The following is a 19,918-nucleotide window of genomic DNA, read 5'->3' as shown; positions in this document are numbered from 1 at the left end:
AGGACTTGATGCAGCAACTAACCGTTTGTTCTATGTACAGAATAGCGGACTAGCCTCAGTCCATGCCCTGTGTGAGTTATTAAATGCTTCAAATAAATTTCCAAGAACACACACACAAAAGAAAGAAAATGCAGCTATAAACTGTATTCTGAACAAGCTGTAGAATATTATAGTCCTGGGTATAGTCCCTAGGGACAAAACCATGTGCTTTTGAAGCCTGTGTTGTGTAACTATTTCAAGCTCTTGCATTCGGTAGAGATCTGTTAATACTGAAGTGTATTCACGGTATCCTTCCGTAATTTTAATCCGTTTAAAAGATTTGAATTTTTTTCTGTGATTGTGTACATGAATTCTTCCATAGTTGGAAGTCTAGGAATTAGTTACTACTGTGTGATATTTTGTACCTTAAGAGCCACACTTGTTTGATTTTATTACTTTACTTTTTTCCCCTCTTCTCCCCGTGACATTCTTTGCCTTATTCTGTCTTGGACTCTCTTCAGAAAAAACAAAACCTTAAATCCTGTAAACATCACTCACTGTGTCAGACGAGCTTAAAAATTCACAAGCCCAAAGGTCAGTTTCCCTACAAATACAATAGGGAAAGGAATGTTTCCAGTAAAGATACTGAAGGGAGATTATAGCCTAAATTTGTTTAAGACGAAAGCATCTCTGCAAAACATCTAAGAAATATTACTTGCCAGGGTTATGTTAGACTACTTCTGTTAATAAAATTGCCTTTTTTCTACATGAAATTGGTAAGTGATGACACGCACTGTAGCGACAGTAAGGTGAATTGCTGGTTTGAGACAGCTTTGCTCTGCCAGCGTGAGCGTTGTGCGTTTCCGTTTGGAGGTAGGTGACAAAGATCAATTCTCTTCTGCTTTGCACGTTTTACCGTAGCTGGAGATATGTCTACGTTGCAAAAATTGCGTGTGTGTGTGTAGACAAAATGGAATTTATTGACTTGGGTTAAAAGTGCTGTGAAGATAAGGTATATATGTTGTAAAGATAAGGTATATATGTTAGCACCAGAGTTAACATCTCTGAGGGATTCTGGGATTCAGTTAGTAGACGATGCCATCTGAAGTTGGAGTCCTGTCTTTGCTTTTAGTACAAGACAGAATCACATGTTTTCCCCTTTCAATTTAAAAGCATGTCTTTGTCATAGTCTTAAAAACAAAACAAAAAAACCCCTGTCCAGCCTACATACTGCTCAACTTCCATGGAAAGCCACGAGTAGCAACAAGAGATGCTTTCAAATGTTATTTTGAATAATCTCCACATGTGATTTGAATATGTAGAATAGCCATTCCCCTGCCATCCTCTTTTATGCAGGATTATATTCTACTGGAGAAGACAAAATTTCTGTTTTGAAGGTGGTTCTGACAGACTGGCTTCAGAGTGGTTTCAGTTTTGTTCTTTTAGATGAAGTTTATAAAAAAAGAGGAGGGGACATTTCAGAGTCTCCAAGAGAAACACCTGTAATGTCAGCCAAAGCTGTACATGATGAATAGCTATTTAAGAATATTACATTTGACCTGGAAATTGCATTGTTTCAGTTTCAGGCCAAGGGCGTATTGTCTTGCAGACAGCGATGAGGAATCTTCCAGCGCTGGGTCTTCGGAAGAGGATGATGCTCCTGAATTGGCAGGAGAGAAGCAGGTGACTCCAGGAGCAGAAGGGTGAGCTGTCTACATAGTGTTTGTTAATCCTTTCTTCCCCGCCATGTTTCCAGACTTAGTATAACTGATATCTCAGTCCAGTCCTATAATGCTTATTGTCACACAGAGTCAGAGTGTGAGTGTATCTAAGCAATTAAGCAAACACAACTCACCCATTTCTAGAGCAAAGAGCGGCAATCAAGCCATGTACTACAAATCGGAAGGAAGCTGCTCTGCTGAGTGTTTTGCCATGCAGGGAGCATTGTTCACCATACAGCACTTCTGCAGAGTGACCTGTACAGTGCTCTACTTGACACCTCCGAATTTCTTCACTATTAAATTACAGAGAGAGCCAAGTGTTTGGGCCAGAGAACCTATGGGGACCTTCTGCAGCATGTCTTGCCAAGAGCAGCAGAGCCAAGAATGTGATTTTGTGTGTGGACTTGAAACACTCTGTATACAGTATTGTGCCCATACTGATCCTGCTGATCCCTTATTTCCAGTGTGTTCTTTTCTTTAAGAAAACAACTGTTATTCGAGCCTAGCTTTTTTCCTCAGGGTTTTGTGTTTTGTTTTTCTCTTTCTTTTTTTTTTTTTTTTTTTTTTACCCTCCTTCCTTGAAGGGCTTTGGGTGTCTGGGCTATGCAATACTGCCCTCTAATGCTGTGCAAGAATTTTAAAGAAAATTTCCTATCCATTTTGCCACGTCATTCCCTGTTTTGGCTGCGGTCTGATTTTTTTTTTTTTTTTTTTTTTCTTTTTACACCTAATTGAAATGATGCCATGCAGTGAGAAAGCTGTAGTAACACTGAAATGTCTCAGACAATCGCAGTGTTTCCTATGTCTGAATATATCTCACTGATTTTACAGTGAATATACCAAAAGGCTCCATGACATATTCAAAATGTTCAAGGGAGTTTCCTTTGAATTTTACCTTAAAACCTTTGGAAAACTCTGTGATGAATTGTTGGAATTATTTAAATGGATGCATTTCATATCTTTAAAAAAATACATAGATCATATGAAGAACTCATACAGACAAAGAGGGAGAACAAAGAAGTTTTAAGTAAAATAGTGAAAGAATTTCCTTGCACCTTTCAAAAATCTGCATCACTATAGAAACTGGTGAAAAGGTTACTACTTTATGTGGGTAAAGTTACAGCTAGTGTAAAATCCAAAAGTTGAAATTAATTCACCCTTTTTTTATATCCACTGAGGAGTTTCTTGTCTTATCTCATGCTAAGGAAAAAGTTCTGTAAAAGGCTGGATAAACAGGAATTTTTGGCAGGATAGGGAAATGTTATTTCCTTAGTAAGGCTATCTCTACTACATAACACAAAGAGCCACAATTAGGTATAATATAGTGTTTGAAAATATCAAACATGCTATTCTTAGAGTGTCTGTAATGGGATAGGTGTGAGAAAAGACATATTCAGTACTTAAAGCATCTATTTTAAAAGCTAGGATGCCATCTGACACTATTGCCAGGAAAAGTAGCCTCTTTTTGCAGGCACAGTTAACTGTTTTTGGAATATCATTCCACCCACTGCCAAAATCGCTTTCCTATTCTTTTTACCACCTTTATACTTGTTGTAAATGCTACAATACCTTAAAATGAAAACCTTTTTGTTCGATGCAGACGCTGTTAAATAGATTAGATGTGATGGTTGGGCCTTCTATGCTGATATTTGCATATGTCTTGGTGCATCTGTGTCTTGACAATTTTGTTAGAACAGTAATAGACAGGTTGTCACTTCTCATGCCAGCTTGCTGGCATAAATGATATAAGTGTACTTGCATTTTGAAAAAAATGTTGCATTTCCAATGCCATCTGGGAAGAAGAAGTCTTCAGACTGGATGGAATTTCTGCCAGACACTTGTAGCTGACAGAGTACAGCTGCTGTGTGCAGGCTCTGGTAGGTGCTGCTTGGACATGTAAATATGTATCTGTTTAGAATTTTTATATCAAAAACTCTAATGATTTAATAGGAAATCTGTGGGTGTTTTAGCAAACAGTAGGTTTATGAAAATTACCTTGATGTACTTTTTTCTATTCTTTCTCTAAAGGTATGTCGGAGGACATCGGACAAGTAAGATCATGAGAATTGTGGATAAAATTACTAAGTCAAAATACTTTCAGAAAGCAACAGAGACTGAGTTTATTAAGAAGAAAATTGAAGAGGTCTCCAATACTCCATTGCTGCTAACAGTTGAAGTACAAGAGTGCAGAGGAACACTAGTAATTAACATTCCACCTCCACCTACTGACAGAATATGGTAAGAGGAACTTACTGCAGAACTGGGCAATGTTTCAGGTGTATGCTACCTAAAGGATTGCAACTAAGAAAAAAAGGTAAAGTGTAGCTGAAGTGGGTTCTCGAAGAGGTGCAATAGAAACTAGTTGTAAATGAAGTAGGAACTGCTATTAAGAGAACATTGACAGTTAAAACATTTAAGTGTATGCTTCGTTGGAGTGTTTATAATAAAACCTGTTCTGTGTACTCTTGTAAGGTATGGCTTTCGAAGACCTCCCTACCTGGAGTTAAAAGCTCGGCCAAAACTTGGTGAGAGAGAAGTGACTCTGGTTCATGTAACTGACTGGATAGAGAGGAAACTAGAACAAGAGTTTCAGGTGTGTTTCCTTTACATTTTCATGTAATTAATGATCGTTTTGGTCTATTGGAAGGGTGAGATTTTTAATTTTTGCGTGTACCCTATTTCATTCAAGACTAGTCAGTATCCTCCACTGCTGTTCAGTGGATGGACTTCTGGGATGGTCTCAAGACCATGTGTAGACATGGATGGAAATCTGTTTTAGCACTTGTCAGAATGGTTTTTAGAGCCAAAAATGCTATTTCTTTGAAATAGGTACCATGTCAGAATTTGTAGTACTTAAATAAAAACATGATCTTAGGTGTTCTTAGGTGATAGAGAGCCAAACTGTTACCTAAAATTAAGAACAGATGAGGCAGTAAGGTGCCTGTCCTATTATTACTTAAGATAAAATAATTTAAAAAAATCACACTGACTGCAGTGCAAAATAGGAAGCAACCTCCAAATTTACAAACACCTCCAAATTTACAAACACTTGTAGGACAGGAAAATAGTTTACTGACCAGATTCATTCCGGATCCCAACCTGTACAATCAACCAGAAATCAAACCCACTTATTTCATTAAAAGTACAGTTTGAAAGTATATGGGTAAGAGCTGAGAAAGCAGTAGAGTTAAGAAAAGGTGGTATGTTTCCTGTAGAGCTATTTGTTTAATGGAAGGTGTGGAGATCTTAATGTTCCTGAGCTTCATCTACAACTGTAACACAAATAAATGGCTTGATTCAATGGATACTGTAGGGCTCCAGTATGGGCATTGACTCAAATAATGCTGAATTCAAGAACCTTTTATCTGGAAATTTGTTGATTTTAACTAAACAAAACAGAAAACTAAGGTTTCAAGTGGCATGTGAAACGTAACTTTAATTGTATCTTTTTTTCACAGAAAATCTTTGTCATGCCAAACATGGATGATGTTTATATTCCTTTAATGCACTCAGCCATGGATCCCCGCTCCTCTACATGCCCTCCTAAAGATCTGGTCACAGAGGCCCCTGATCAACCATGACATGTGAAGACTCTTGCAGTTTACAGTATTATAAAAGTTATTCACATGGTTTTATAGACTGTGCCGTAGTTCTCATCCTTAACTTGTGCCACTTCACCCCCTTCCCCCCCCCACCCCCCCCAAGGACTGCCTATAACCATACCTTTGTGCTCACTTGCCTGGTTATTGTTCCTGTGTACTTCAGCTACATGAAGTTTCATTCCATTAAGCAGCTGATTATTTTTGTACTGGTTGCCATCAGGATTTTAACTCCAAGGCTAAGATGACCTGTTCTTTGGGGGAGGGAGGAGGAACTTAACTGTAATAGATCAAGGAGCTAGTTGACACACCTTTTGTTCAGCTTATGTTCTCATGCTATGTTAACGTGCATTAAAGCATTGAAAGGTTGTTTTGGCAGCAAAGGAACTGCGTGCCAAATGGAAAAAAAATCCTAAATAAGGAATGAATTTATAAAACTGGAAGAGTATTTTTCTTTCTCAGGCAGTTGGAGGTGTAGAATGAACTGTTTTCTGTTCTTTCACTTCTGCAGTCAATAGCTTGTGTCAAGCAATCGAAATATGAAATGCTTTCAGGATAAAAGAATGTAAATTGGATGTATAGGTAATATTGTGATTCAATGTGGTATATACATATTACTTTTTTTCATACAGAACTTGTGCTTTTTTTGGGAAGCAAGTAGCCATAAAACACACGCAACTATCGGTGAAGGTGGGACTGTCAGATTTTTGTAAATGAGGAGAAAAACATTGGTAAAGCCATGAGACCAAACCATAGCAAGCCGCCTTATAGTGAGGTACAATCACCTTGGTTCATGATTAATTCTGAATGTTTATAGAAACATGAGCACACACATAAAACCTTGATACTGCACACGACCAGAAGTACCTAGTTACCCTACTGTGTATAGAGCCTCTTGCTACAAGGAAACACACCAAGTTTTTTCTTATAGGAGAGTTTGTTGCTGTGAGTCTCTTCCATTGCACCGTGTTTACATGCAAAGCATGGGACCAAACTCTCCTGTTACAGCTGTGCAACTCCAGGCATCAAATTGCTCGATGTTTGTGACAACAGCTGTGACGGAAAGATTTTGTCCCCCATGCATTGTTTTTTTTGGACTTTGTGGAATAGGAATTCAAGCATTGCAGTTATTCAAGCTGATCGTGATGTAATTAAAGACTGTTTCTGCTAATTAATGGCCAAAACTAAGGGGGGAGGGGGAACTGCCTTTTATTTCTATCTGGTATGATTCAAGACTAAATGAATGCAGTAAATTCAATATTTGAACACTACATATCCACTATTTAACACATGTAATATTTTTCTGATACTCAGTGTTGCCAAGTGTTCATGGATGTCAGAAAATGTTTTAGTTTACAAAGAAGGTGAGTTTTGGCTCTCCTTTTATAACATGATTTGATTTTTTTTTAGAAGTAATTTTTTAAGAACTTTTTTGTATGTTGTGTTGTCACATTTGATGTAAATCAAAATTTCCATGTGTAACTTGATGATTTACCATCTCTAAATGAAGCTATTATATTGAAGGTTTTTTAAACAGCACCTTGCCTGAAACATAAAAGAAAACTAGCATTTAATATATTTAAAATTAATTATATATTTGAACACCTATTTTGGTTACCTTTAATTGAAATATTAGTAGGTTATATTTGTTACCTGAACTCCTCCTTGACCATTCCAGGCTGTGTATATTCTGGGGTTTGCTGATTATGTAGGCATTATTTGCCTTTCATGAAGTCTGCATGTCTTGTACGCAGGTCTTTTATATGATTTAATTTCTATGTGCAATAACTGAAGTCCAAGGACTAGATGCACTAATGTGTAAAACAGATTTAGACTTATTACACAAGGTTGTCATATTGCACTTCATAAACTGTGGGTAACTACAATCTGCTTGCTTTGTTTTATTAAATAAATTTACCCCATGTCAAACGATTACTCAGTTAAAATGTATTTCTCCAGTGCTTAGGCACTATCTATCTTCTGCAAGTTGTTTCAAAAACTTCCTTAGAAAGGCAACTTGCCAAGACAACATAGTGTACTATGTGCTTTTCAGGTTTCTGGTTTTTTGTTTTTTTTTTTAATATACCTGGTGTTGTACTTGGTGGTTTTGGCATGCTGATTTTAAGGTTAACCAATGCTGGGACTGTTCTAGATCTAAAGGAAAAGCTTAAATTAGGTAATTTTACTGTAGTGAAGAGAAACCAAATTTTTATTGCAGCAGTTAGCATTTGCATGAAGAACAGGCTTTAAAAACATGTTATTTTTTCACTTTACACCTGTGAAAACCTTGAAATGATTACCAGGAATTACAGAACAGAGGGTGCATGTGCTACTTTCTGTAATGGGTCTCTGAGCATAAATAAGCATCTTTCATGGTCCTCCTGGACTTAGCTACTACTCTTGCGTGTCCAATCCTGTCACCAGTGGGGGTATAGATGTAACTTTTCTGTACACAGAAAACAGTGCATAACTCCAGCATATCTGCCTGCAGAACAGCATGAGCACAGACAAACTGTAACGATTGAGGCCCCTTAAATGGCTGCAGCCTAGATCACTGGAGTCAAATTCCCATCAAGTTCTCTTTTGCTGTGTGTGTAAAGGACCCCTAACACTGGATGATTTTCTCCTGCCTAATCACTAGCTCACCTTCAGCCAGGTGCTTTACTCCTGCTACAACCAGGCAGGAATCCCAGGACGTGTTACTTGTTTACAAACTGAACCCTGAACTACTTCAGGAAAAAACCTACCGCAGTGGTCTAGGTTGGGTTAAAGTCATGCCAAATCAACCAATACAGCACGAGTTAACACCCGGATCCCCCTTTCACCCGGGTTATCACCCTCTCCCATTTTAACACCCCACTACCAGAGCCGTGGGCTCCCATCCCGGCAAGGCCTGCCGTGTATCAGGGCTCACCCCGGCCTCCTCCCCGCCCGCCTCCGGCGCCATTTTGTGCGGTGGCAGCAGCCGCCCGCAGCCCCGCGCTGGGGAGGGGAGGGGAGGGCAGGGGATGGCATGGCGGGCTCGCCGAGACGATCTGTCACTCGCTTTTAAAAGGACCGCCCGGGTCGGGGCCGAGCAGCCCCAGTTATGAACAAGCGTTTCGCTCTAGCACTGCAGCTTGGCCAGCGGCACCGCGGGCAGGGCACCCCGCCGGGTCAAAGGCAGTGCGGGGAAGGGGCGGACACGCACGACAAGAACCAGCCGGACACGTTCGCGGGGTCCACACAGCTTTATTTGTCAAGCGGCTCCACGCCGCCGGGTCTTCAACACGGGCTCTGCAAAGACACGGAGGGAAGAGAGGAGGTTACAGACGCGGTGCGCTACAGCCGCCCCGCGGGGCGGGCGGCAGCCTGGCCGCTCAGTAGTAGTTTTGCTTCATGCAGGTCAGCAGTCTAACACGTGTCAAGAGACATCAGCGCGGCCCTGCCTAGCCCGCCCGTCCACCCGGCACCAGCTCTCACCTCCGCCCGCCGCCCTGACGAAAAGGCTGAACTTCCTCCCGAGCTCCCTTTTATAGAGCGGCCGCAGCCCCGCCCCCCCATTCTCGTCTCGCCCAATAGGATTCGGACGTGCACGTGCTGGTCCGGGTGCGCCTGCGCGCGAGGGTGGGCCGCCCACCGCGGCGGCGGAGGAGGAGGGAAGCGCTGAGGTGGCGGCGGGCCGGAGGAGGTAAGGCTCTGAGAGAGCCTGGTTAACCCGCGCTCCCCCGGCGCGTTGGGGGAGCTTTATTCGCCTTTTCAGAAACCATAGCGCTCTCCTCTTTCGTAGTTTGCTCTAGCACTTTGTTGCTGTTAAGAAAACAGGGCTTAGTATTAAAAATGTAAAAGCTTAGGCCCCGCTCGGACCTCAGAGTTGCCTGCCTCACGGGCGGTCCCTCGGTTTCTGAGGAGAGGCGCTAGGGGAGCGGGAGGGTGCGCGGTAACGCTCGTCTTCCCGGCCCGGGTGGCCTCCTGCCGCCTCAGCCCTTTTTTTTGACGTTTTTCCTACCTCCTGCGAGTCCGTTTGGAGGGACTTGCGTTAAATAACTACACTTCGGCAGGGGCATACGCAGTGCTTGCGCAACTGGAAAAACTCCTCCCGTCACGTAGCATGGCATGAAATTCAGCTTAAAGCCGATAAAATCGTACGTAAAGAGGTAATGATACCTATTAGCTCGCCAGCCGCTTTTCAGACTGGAGGGCGGGACGGCAGCTCAACCCGAGCGGTTCTCTCCCGGGGAAGATGGAGGCTGGTGGGAAGGGAGATGCTGCCATCCTGTGGTACCTGCGGTGCCCGAAGCCGGGAGCTGACCGGAGGCAGCAGGGCAAAAGCAACACCCTGCTGTATGCTCAGGGGAGGCCCTAGTTCTTGCACAACATCGCCTGTGCCTTTCACACAGGCACAACTGCCCGCATTAACTGTCCTTGTGTACGGTTACGAGGACTTTCTGTACGTGTGGTAGAGGTCTAGATGTGTTCCTTGTGCGTGTTGTTGCCATGCACGCACAATGCAGTGTGTTAGATGGTCTGCTTGTTCTCAAATAGCGTGAATGATTAAAATCCAAGACAACCATAAAGAAACCTGTCTGTCAGTACCAGAGAACCGAAATCTCGGTGTGGTTTGTAGCTCCAGGATGTTTTTATTTATGCAAGCTTGGAGGTTGGATCATAATGATGCCTCCTGCCCATATAATCAAGGGCATGCTTTTTAAAAGAAGGAGCTGCCAGAGCTGATCTGCTAAGTGCATATTGCACGCTTAGTACTCGGTGTGCTCTGCAGCTCCGTGAATGGTATCAGTATTAAAAAGCAAACAATATGTAGCAAGGACAAAGTGGCTTTGTTACATAAATAGGCGCCTGAAAGCTAGGCCTTTGCTAAGCAGTGTAAATTTACTCTCTTCTTTTTAAAGCTTCTTCAGTTAGATTCAGTATTTTTTGCGTGCGTGTGTGTGTTTATCTGTTCAGAGGAGCGTGGACCTGGTTTTTGGTTCAAAGAAGCATGTTCTTTGTTATTGCGTTTATTTAAGGCATTGCAAGGCACACCAGGGTCAACAGTGACTTTGTCAACACAGGAGCTATGCCAAATAAATTTGGCCTGATATGCTCTGAGAGCCTAAAATCAATAGAGAAATTGTACCGGGCAGGATGGTGCTGGAGGAGGCAGGCTCTTCCTTAAGCCCGAATCTACCCAGAAGGTATTAAAAAAAAACCCCAAAACCAAAAACAACAAACCGGCACCAGCCAGCTAGCTGTCATTGCACCCCGCGGTTTGAAATATGACTCTTGGCCGAGCCCCCCCCCCCCCCCCCCCCCCAACCAGGCTGCCGTTTTGTCGGGGCTTAGCACAAACGGGGCGGCTCCGGCAGTAGAACGAAGCCACGGGGCGTCGCTGGCCGCGTCCGTCCTCCCCTCCCCCCTTCCCCGGCCCTCCTTGCGCCGCGGGGCAGCCCCAAAACGACGGCTGGCGGGAGGTGTCCCGGGCGGTCCCCGGCAGCGCTTCCCACCCGCGGCGGCGGTCCGCTCCGTACCTGTGCGCGGCCGGGGCCGCCCGCGGTTGACGTCGGTGGCCCGGAACGGGCAGCTCCGCCCCGCCCGGGGAGCGCCGGACACGCTGCGCCGGCCCGGCTGCCAGCGAAGGCGGGACGGGGGGGGGGGGCGGTGTGTGTGAGCCGGCCGGGCCCCCGTGGAAGCCCCCGCGGGTGGCAGCCATGGAGCCGCTCCGCCGCCTCCTTCTCCTCAGCCTGGGAGCGCTGATGGTGCTGCTGTCGCCGAGGCCCGGGGTAAGCGAGGCGCGGCCCGGGTAAAGCCTGCCCGCTGGGCCTGGGGTGGGGAGTGGCGGGGCGGGTGAGGGGGTGGGAGGCGGCGGGGAGGGCAGGGACAGCGATGGTGCCCCCCGGCCGGCCGCGGCGGGGAAGGGTGGGCACGGCTCGCCCGGGGTGCGGGGGCGTCCGAGCCGGTGAGGGCCAGGGGAGGCCTCGCCCCGTGCAGGCCGGGCCCCCCGCCCGCGGAGAGGGGAGCCGGGCGCACGGACGCAGCGGTGGGCTCCTGTCGGGGCTTTGCCGAAAGTTTGCCGTAGGTGCCCGTAGCCCGCCGCGTCGGCGGTGTTTGCGAAGCCGACGTGCTGTCCGTTTTAGTGTCGTTAATGCCGTGTGCCCGTCTGTACGCGCAGGGGTGAGGGGCTGCAGTGTTACCAGCCTGGTCCGGCTGAACAGCTGCGTACCTGCTTCTGTGCCGTACGTTGTTGCATGTAACGCCGTACCTGAACATGCAGCATATATAATAATCCTTGAAATATATAAAAAAACCCACCAGTTAATTTCCCATGAAGTTACTGATGAAAGTAGGACAAAGAAACTTTTGGAAGCTGAAACTATGTAGGTGGATAGAGGAACAAGTGAGACATGCCAGAAGATCTTTGCTCTGTCCCTTCATAACCTTTTAAGTGGGGGGACTTGCTTTCTTTCTGAAAAACAAACAAACAAACAAAACCCACCAAAACCAACAACTTTGCATATATGTTGATACCCAAATAAAAATGACTAGCTGCATGCCCTGTATACTGTCTTACAGCATTTCCATCATTCTGTTTCCAGAGCGAAGATAGCAATGTGCGTGCACTAAATGTACATATGGTTGATTGGTATCCAAAAGAGACTGCATTTCTAAATTCAAAGGTGAAAGACAAGGTGCACAAGCCACTGCCCTACAAAACCTCTTAGGAAATAACCAGGTTGGTTATAAGGTATTGTGTAGAGCAATAAAAGCACAGGGAATAATGAAAGTGGTGCAAAGCAGATGGAATACTGAGCAGATTGTACGGAGGTAATAATTTTAAACAGTGTACTTTAAAATGGGTGCTCTCTGCTGTGTGTGTACTAGATGGAAAACTGAGTCTTCAAAAATTCAGTTCTGAAGGGTGCTTTCCTTTGTAAATTCTCAGGATCAGGAGACAGTGAAAAGGCCAGCTGGCATTTACTGTTCCCATTATACTGAAGTGTAGCAGAGAAAAGTTTTAGGTTATGTTCTTTGATGGATTGTTCATTGTTACTTGAAAATGCTGGTGTAATATATAGGGTTATAGTTCAGGTTAAGCAAAGATGAAGGCTTTGTTTTTTGCCTGGGATATAATAGTTCCACTCCCCTTCTTTAAAAGTAAACACATTTAGTACTGAAGCTGCGTAACGTACATGGGGTTGTTACTTCATTAGGAAACTGGAAAAAATTAAATGCAGGCTGTCAACAAAAATTACTTTAAAATCTTTATTTTGGAGTGCTAATGTCTTTGTCTTAGCCTGGACTATAAGGTTGGACTGAGATCTCTTCGGGGTCCTGACAGGTTGGGGTTCAGATTTTGCAAGGAAAACATTGATGTGCAACTCATGAAGTTTTAAAAATAGTACTCAATAAGAATACTAAGAAGTACTTTATATACTAAAAATACTTTTCAAATCAACAGATTATTACTAAATTTTGTATAATTTTTCTTGCACAGTCACAACCCCTAGACTTGAGCCCCGGTAGAATTCAGCCGCGTTTTTGTCTAGATTTCTCTTTCTTCTTGGTCTCCCTGCCCTGCCATCTTACGTCAGATCAGTATCTGATCTCTGGTTCTGTATTTCTCTGTTTCTTTTCTTGGCTCTTACCCTAGTCTTATTGCTCTGCCAGCTGTAGTCCTCACTGTGACTTCCAAGTTGAAATCTGTTCCGTGCTTCAGTTCCTTTTCAGAACTAGTTTTAATTTCTGTGAACTCAGTCCCAGTCATCTCACCTGTGATTAACCCATTTAACTGGGAAGTCTTATTTCAAACTAATGTCACTTGAGTAACAAATTCCCATGAAAAAGACTGGCATACAATTCTTGGTATGGAGGTAATGTGAAAAATATGAGATTGCCTAAAGATTTCGCAGATTGTGTTTTCTATAGATTTCTTCTAAGAGTACTGGTGATGATCTGCTGCTCTGTATTTTCTTTGTCTGATAAATGTACTCTTTGTTACTTTAGATCCCAACTTTAATATTGTTTTCCTACAATTTATGTGTTCATACAAGGGCTTCCTTTCCTGTCTTTTTTTGTAAGATGAAATGCTGTCTCTTGTTATTTAGGTGACACAGTGTGTGTGTGTGTAGCTTTGAATTGCCCTAGCGTGATGTAAGGGGAACACATTATAAAAGGCTGACATCTCAGATACAGCAATGAGAAATGCAACAGAGCTGTCAATAAATAAGCAGGCACTGTAAATATTATACAGTAATGATTTACAGCTCTCTAGTTTGAAAAAAAACCCTTGGTTTTGTGAGCCATGGACTTTGCAAACTGTGCTTGTTTCTCTCTTAACATGGAGTCAGTGCAACTCAAAAATAACAACCTCTGGGATTAAACTGGAATTTAGAACATTGGTCTGTTCCCTCCTGCTGCCTGTGGGACTGGTTTCAGTGCACTGTTACACGGTGTGTGTGGGCAACACATGCGGGCTGCACCTGATGTGGGAAAACCCCAGCCTTAGCCAGATGTCTCTTCTTCTAATGTGTTCTTTATCACAGCGTGAGGTGTTTGGCCATTTAACTGATGGGCATGAAAACCTATGTGAGACAGAAGAAGGACGTCTTCAATCACTATGTTAACTAAAATTTATGTGTTTTATTTGAGTTGCGGATCTCCTTGGTCGCTCAAAAAAATAGTCTGTTTGGGTTTAGTTTTTTTTTGGGGGGGGACTGCAAACTTGTCTTGCAGATCTGAAATTACAGACAGCTCTGTCCTGGAGTGTAAATTCATGTGTTTGTAACTCTGTCCTTCTACTCATTTTGGTTGCTGGTGTTCTTGTGAATATTGAAATAAGTTTTGGTTTTACAGAGAGAATCAAGTCTGAAAACTTAGCTGGGGTTTTATGGTGTAGAGCACTGCTCAGACTTCAGTCAAGTCAGAGGACAGTGGGAGTGGACCTCCCGTAGTTTTCAATTTTTCCTATTGCAGTACAAATGGGCATATGAATGAAAAGTCGCTGGAAGTGGGTTATAGTGTTCATAAGAAATAGCTAACAAAGACATCTTGAAATTGAGTTTAAGATTAAAAGATCTGTAGATTTGATTTCACTTTCTAAAGAAGAATTTATTTTTTGTCAGCTCTCTTTCATATATTAACTTCATTATTAGTTACACTGAAAAACTCCCCCCAGTAGTTTACTGAAGTTTACAGAGTTTCTTCATGGCATGGTTTTATTATGCATAGTGAGTTTTAGCCTCTAGCCTGGCAGTGTAATTAGAGGATAGCTGTCAAAACCAGGGTAATAAATCATAGGATATCTGTGATGAATACACCAAGTGCTTGCAGTATGCGCTAATGTCTAAAAATATTTTGCTTTGCATCCTTATTGGTTTACCGGTTGCGGTTCCAGTAGCGTAAGTTATGATATAGGCCTTTTCTTATTGTGAGGAAAGTGCCTGGTGATGTTAATGCTGAAGTTGTTTTTTAATAGTTTTTTTAGTAAAATGCAAATGTACAGCCTGATGTATATTAAGATAATTATGGAGTGAGGAATACAGATTTTTTTTTTTATTATTATTATTTTTTTTTCCTTGAGTGATTATATATCTTGTCAACTTTTTTGCTTGGCAAGCCAGGTATTACCAAAGAAATTATGAGGATGTAAATTATAGTTTGCAAACCATCCATCCTTTATCATCCATCAGACCTTACAAATTAAGTTTGATGCATATGTGTTCCTACTTAAGACTTAGAAAAGAGGAAATTATTACCTGGTAACACACGGCACTGTGATTTGTTTACTACTGAGCACTCAATTATTTCTATGAAATCAGTAACACTTCTCAGAGGCAGCAACATACCATCAGCCATCCAGTGTCACTATGAAGTGTTTTCCTGGTCTTTATTCATACTTGAACTTCTTGTGGTACCACCCCCACAGCAAAACATATTTCTAGGTTACAGAATGATAACCTCAAGGACCTGAGTGGCCTGGTTTTCTTTCTATTTGCTGTTTCCACTGCCTTCAGTGGGATTTGTGCATACTTGGCGACCTGCATTTCAAAAGTACTGTTTTTAATCAGATAAATTAAGGGAAGAAATTATTCCTGTGTGGATCTGTTTTCTTCTAACACAATGAAACAAAATAGGGCATTGCTCTGCTAACCCTTAAAAAAATTTGAAATCTTGCGGTGAAGATAATATCATCTTTGACACTGAACTGTACCATAGTCATATACAAACACATCAGAACTTGTTCTACAGCTTTCACTGACCTTCATTTGACTCCATGGGTCCTTCAGAATTGTTTTGAGTTGTTTTGTTACATTGATTTCTAAAACATTTTTATGTAAAGATGTGGTAGATCTAGACTGAGGGGAAGATTCTTATGTGAGGGTTAACTAGTATTTATAAAGTGCGTTTCTATTTCTGTTTATAAAATGCTATTTCTATTAGATAGTATATTTCTATTGTAGCTTAAACCCACTATTTTCTATTTAGTCCCAAATTTTAGACTGTTACGGATTATTAGCAGTCAGCACTTTAGAGCATTTGTCAAAGTTGAGCTCAATGAGAGCTTGAAAATTTCTGTTTTGAAGTAGATTATTAAAAAATTAATTCTAAAGCACTCCCCAAGTAATTTGAAAATATTGTAAATCCTTCATTTAACATCACTGTTGATGCAGAAGATTATTATGAGTACAGACTGTCAAGGCAGTAGAAGCTCTCACTGAATTTCAAAGAGGGTAGTTGTTAAAACAGATGTTATTGCAGTTTCAGATAAAATAAAAAAGACTCAAACCAGGTTTTCCTTCTCATTTTCTCTGTTCACTAAATTAAGTTCTTTCTGCTTAGCTGTTTCATGTCCTGACATATTTTTCTTATATTAAATTGTTGTATCTCCTCAGAATTAAAATTGTAGTATGAAATAAAAATCTATTTCGAGGATTTGCATTGCATCACAACAGTTTAGACCCCACCCCTGCAGGGAGGACAATATCTGTGTATACCACTATTTATGAAGAGGCTATCTCAGGACTGAGATTATTATGTTTTTTGTGGTTCTTAGATACTTCACACAAAAATAAAAACAAGTTTGGCTTGTGCATACAGATTTTCATGATTTTCATAGCTTTTCATAACAGTGCTAATTCCAGGCTTTAATTAATCCATTAATCAGTTAATTATAAAGCTTTGTGTTCAAAAGAAAGTCTATTGAGTATTTGCAACCTTGATACTGCAGTCTCTACCCACTGATAAAAGTCACTAATAAAAAACAATTTCTCTTTTCTGAGTTTGGGTGAAACACGGGTAATTTATTTAAATAATTTAAATTCATTTTTTATGTCTATTGTTTTATGTAATTTAAAAGAATAAAACCTTGTTTCCATATTATTATACTAACACCCTAGCCTTTTCTCCAAGTGACAACTGTAGATCTTGGTCAAAATAAATTAGCAATATTACATTGCAAAGTCTATGGACTCATCTTGTTTTGTTTTGTTCTGGTTTTTTTTAAGTTTAGGTCATAAGCTTCAGCAGTGTCAGTGTATTACTCAGCTGGTTAATCTCAACTGCATGGTATCATATGCTTTGAAAAGTGTGAGTCAGTGGAAGATTTTTTAATATACGGTATATTATGTATTTTATCTGTGTGCAAATACAACTTTAGAAGTAAAGGAAGAACTAATGAAATTTGCCCTATATTCAGTCTTTCACCCAAAGATGATGGTATCTTTGACCCACAGGGTTGCAATGACCACATCAATGCAACTTTAATGGCTGAATATAAGCCCTTCAAAAGCAGTAAAACTTAAACACAGACTTATGAGGGAGGTGAAGGAAATAATTAGGAAAAAAGTGGTATTGAGACAAAGCCAGTTAGACTGGAGGGCATGAGCTTAGTAGGAGCAGCGATGCTGCCCAACTGTATTTTGAACGGAAAAGATGCATGCATGTAGTAGAATCTTTGTCAGTGAAATCTGTGTGCCTCTGTGCTGATTTCACTCCCAGTGAAACTCCTTGGGCAGTGAGCAGAACTGGGTCCAGAGCCCTCTGAAGAGAAGCTGATTTCTCTGGCTCGATAGACCTAACAGCCTCTTTCAGAGTACTGTTCCCTTCTGTTCCCCTGATGCTTGCAAATGCGATGAGCACTTGTCCTCTCGGGAAGAGTTCACATCTCCCTGTTAATCACAAAGTGGTGGTAGGCACCATAAGAATGGTTGGTGGCAGTAGCACATTTTCCCCCAAACCAAGCATACTACACTGAAAAGCTTAAAAAAAGTTACTGTAATTTCAAGATCTTAGTCATATCTGAGAAGTTTCTAGGTCGTTCTGCCTGTGGGCAACATTCAGGTGTTCATCTGGTTTTCACCAGAAGCTGATGTGAGTAGCTTCTTCAGCTTTGGTTTTCTTTCTTTATCGTTTGGCTTGCAAGTGATCAGGTGCATAGTTGTGTGGAAAAGTTTTCATACTCCTGTGACTGCAGAATGTGCAGAGGAACTCTTTGTACATTAGTACTTTCTATTTGGTCCCAAGTCCTAGCAACCTTCTAAAACGTCAGTAGTTTGGAAGACAATATTGGTTACTGATGTATTGATGAGAGTTTCAGAGCTCACATTTGATTCCATAATTTCTGTTGCCTCAATGCCACAAATAGATATTCAAATGTTAAATATGAAAATGTTAAATCTACAGATCTACAACCAGTAGTGTACCATATACTATATAGGGCTGATATTTGATACTCAACCATAATCATGGTGGTTATTTTACAGGCACTTTTTTTGTGAAGATGATACACGCTTTATTCACTTCTCAATAAGAAGACAGGAAGAGAACATGCTTTGTGGAGAATATACTGATTCTGTAAGATAAGAGGATAAAAGATAAGAAAAACTTGTGAAGAGAGTAAAAAGTAGCCTAGAAAAACAATCTTAGTCTGTATACGTGGAAGATGTCCTGGATTTGCTATATGTTGTATTTTATTTGCAACTAATCTTCAACACTAGTCATTACATTCTGGGTGTCAAATTCCCACCTGCAATTTAAAGGAACTTCAATAATTTTCACTTCCTGCCTTTAACAGTTGTATGTTCTTGCTCAACTTACTGTGTTTCACTCTAGGTGAAGTTTCACTGTATTTGTTAACTAAAATGATCAGTTTGGGTAGTGGATGTTTTTGGTGTATCTTTTTTTGATAGAAGAGCAAACAGAGTCATTCCAGTCTTTTAAATTAAATATTTTTGTTCGTGGAGCAGTTTTAGGGTAGATAGGTCTTCATGAAGAAACAGGTATTTCTTGTGTTCCCTGTGGTGTACAGTGTACAGGATTTATACTGTATAACATGTTGTATTGAAATACTGTCTAAAATTATTTTCTGCCTTACCTATGTATCTGTTGGAAGAATTAAATTCTCTGGAATGGGGATTTTCTGTGAGTGCAGCTGCAGCGAAAAATACACATTTGTTTGGTATGAGAAAGCTGAAATGTGCTTGTCAAAGGTCTGAGTAGAAAACAGTTTGTAAGGAGTTGTTCAAATTTTGCAGTTCATTGTGATTTCTTCTTTGAACTCACACAGATATGTAGTATGCACTTTAAATGGCTACCTGCTGTTTGATGTTGGGCAACATCTGACAGTTGAGAATGATGGTTAATTAAATGCAGTTAACTTGACAGGCACAGTTTGTTTGGGCAGTTAGTTGAAATTCAGAGCTGGAATATTCATTCAGTGTCTTTGGTTCATAATTTTTATTTTGTTTTGTTTCTATTTTGTAAGCCCAGAGCCCTGCAGACAGCTTTATGCAACTGAGGCTTTCAAGTTATTTCATTTATTACAAAGCTATCTAAAACAAAAGCCTGGAAATATATAAATTGTGTGTGTGTGCATTAAGAATATATTGGCTTGAAAGTAAACTGGCTTTCAACGTTTTTGTGTGTAGGAGGAAGAAACTCCTCACCTATCCTGAATCACTGTTACCCAGAATTGTTTGGGGCGGAGGGTTGGTAAAATGCATTGAGATCTTCAAGTGAAAATTAATACGAGTGCAAAATGTTGCTGCACAAAGGTTAATTAGGAATACATTTTGACCACTGTCCGTTGCTTCTTGTTTTCATCACAACATTGTTTCTAGTAAATTTTGACATTTTTGCCCTTTCTTAATAGCTTGAAACCAGAGTGATTAGTAATGACTGCATGAACATCTCTGAGCTAGTATGTCGCTACGCATATACATAAGTTTTTGAGGATGACTACTGTCAGTTAGGTCTCAAGATCTAACCCCTATACAAAATGAATATCAGAAGTCACCCAAAGAAGAAGTAACTCTATGGGGAAAATGTTCTATGACATGGAGGATTTCCTAACGGTTGTTCCTACTGCTGATACCCTATTGAATTGAGATGTCTTTTTTGTGCTTAAATAGCTTATACATGGTGAGATCAGTTCAGTCTGCAAGTCTTCTAGCTTTTCCAAGCTCAAAAGCAGTTTGGCCTGCAAAGGGAAAGAAACTTGTTCAAATGCAGCTTTTTTCAGCCTCCTGGTATTCCTTGAACTGGTGTCTTTTTGGGGCCACATCACAGCCCACTCACAAAATATTCATAGATCCACATTTGCACCACTGTCATTCATTGCCTCACACCAGTGATAAGAGTGAGGGA

The 19,918-nt window shown here is 41.3% G+C and overlaps 2 protein-coding genes and 1 non-coding gene across 16 annotated transcripts in view; 2 read left to right on the top strand and 1 right to left on the bottom strand.

The window, feature by feature from the left end:
• TEX2 (testis expressed 2) overlaps nt 1–7,234 on the top strand; it is a 69,644-nt gene extending 62,410 nt beyond the window's left edge. For 12 of the 13 annotated variants that reach the window (XM_049811608.1, XM_049811619.1, XM_049811614.1 and 9 more), the window contains 4 exons: nt 1,560–1,682; nt 3,729–3,938; nt 4,173–4,293; nt 5,159–7,234. In XM_049811608.1, the coding sequence (XP_049667565.1) occupies nt 1,560–1,682; nt 3,729–3,938; nt 4,173–4,293; nt 5,159–5,281 (577 nt within the window). In that variant the 3' untranslated portion in view covers nt 5,282–7,234. Of the gene's footprint in view, nt 1–1,559; nt 1,683–1,844; nt 3,578–3,728; nt 3,939–4,172; nt 4,294–5,158 lie in introns of those variants that run through there. The other variant, XR_007507412.1, reaches the window with a different exon arrangement.
• Nucleotides 7,235–8,332: 1,098 nt separating this feature from the next.
• LOC126044163 (small nucleolar RNA SNORA50) lies at nt 8,333–8,470 on the bottom strand. The gene has a single exon (XR_007507598.1). It is a non-coding gene; the product is annotated as a small nucleolar RNA SNORA50 (small nucleolar RNA).
• Nucleotides 8,471–9,443: 973 nt separating this feature from the next.
• ERN1 (endoplasmic reticulum to nucleus signaling 1) overlaps nt 9,444–19,918 on the top strand; it is a 39,808-nt gene continuing 29,333 nt past the window's right edge. For both annotated transcript variants that reach the window (XM_049811620.1, XM_049811622.1), the window contains exon 1: nt 9,444–11,058. In XM_049811620.1, coding sequence (XP_049667577.1) covers nt 10,987–11,058 — 72 coding nt within the window. In that variant the 5' untranslated portion in view covers nt 9,444–10,986. The remainder of the gene's footprint in view (nt 11,059–19,918) is intronic.

Source organism: Accipiter gentilis, chromosome 10 (assembly GCF_929443795.1).
Source record: "Accipiter gentilis chromosome 10, bAccGen1.1, whole genome shotgun sequence".
NCBI classification, from domain to species: Eukaryota; Metazoa; Chordata; class Aves; order Accipitriformes; family Accipitridae; genus Astur; species Astur gentilis.
The sequence above is the reverse complement of the archived record's forward strand: the minus strand, read 5'-3'. Positions and strand labels throughout refer to the sequence as shown.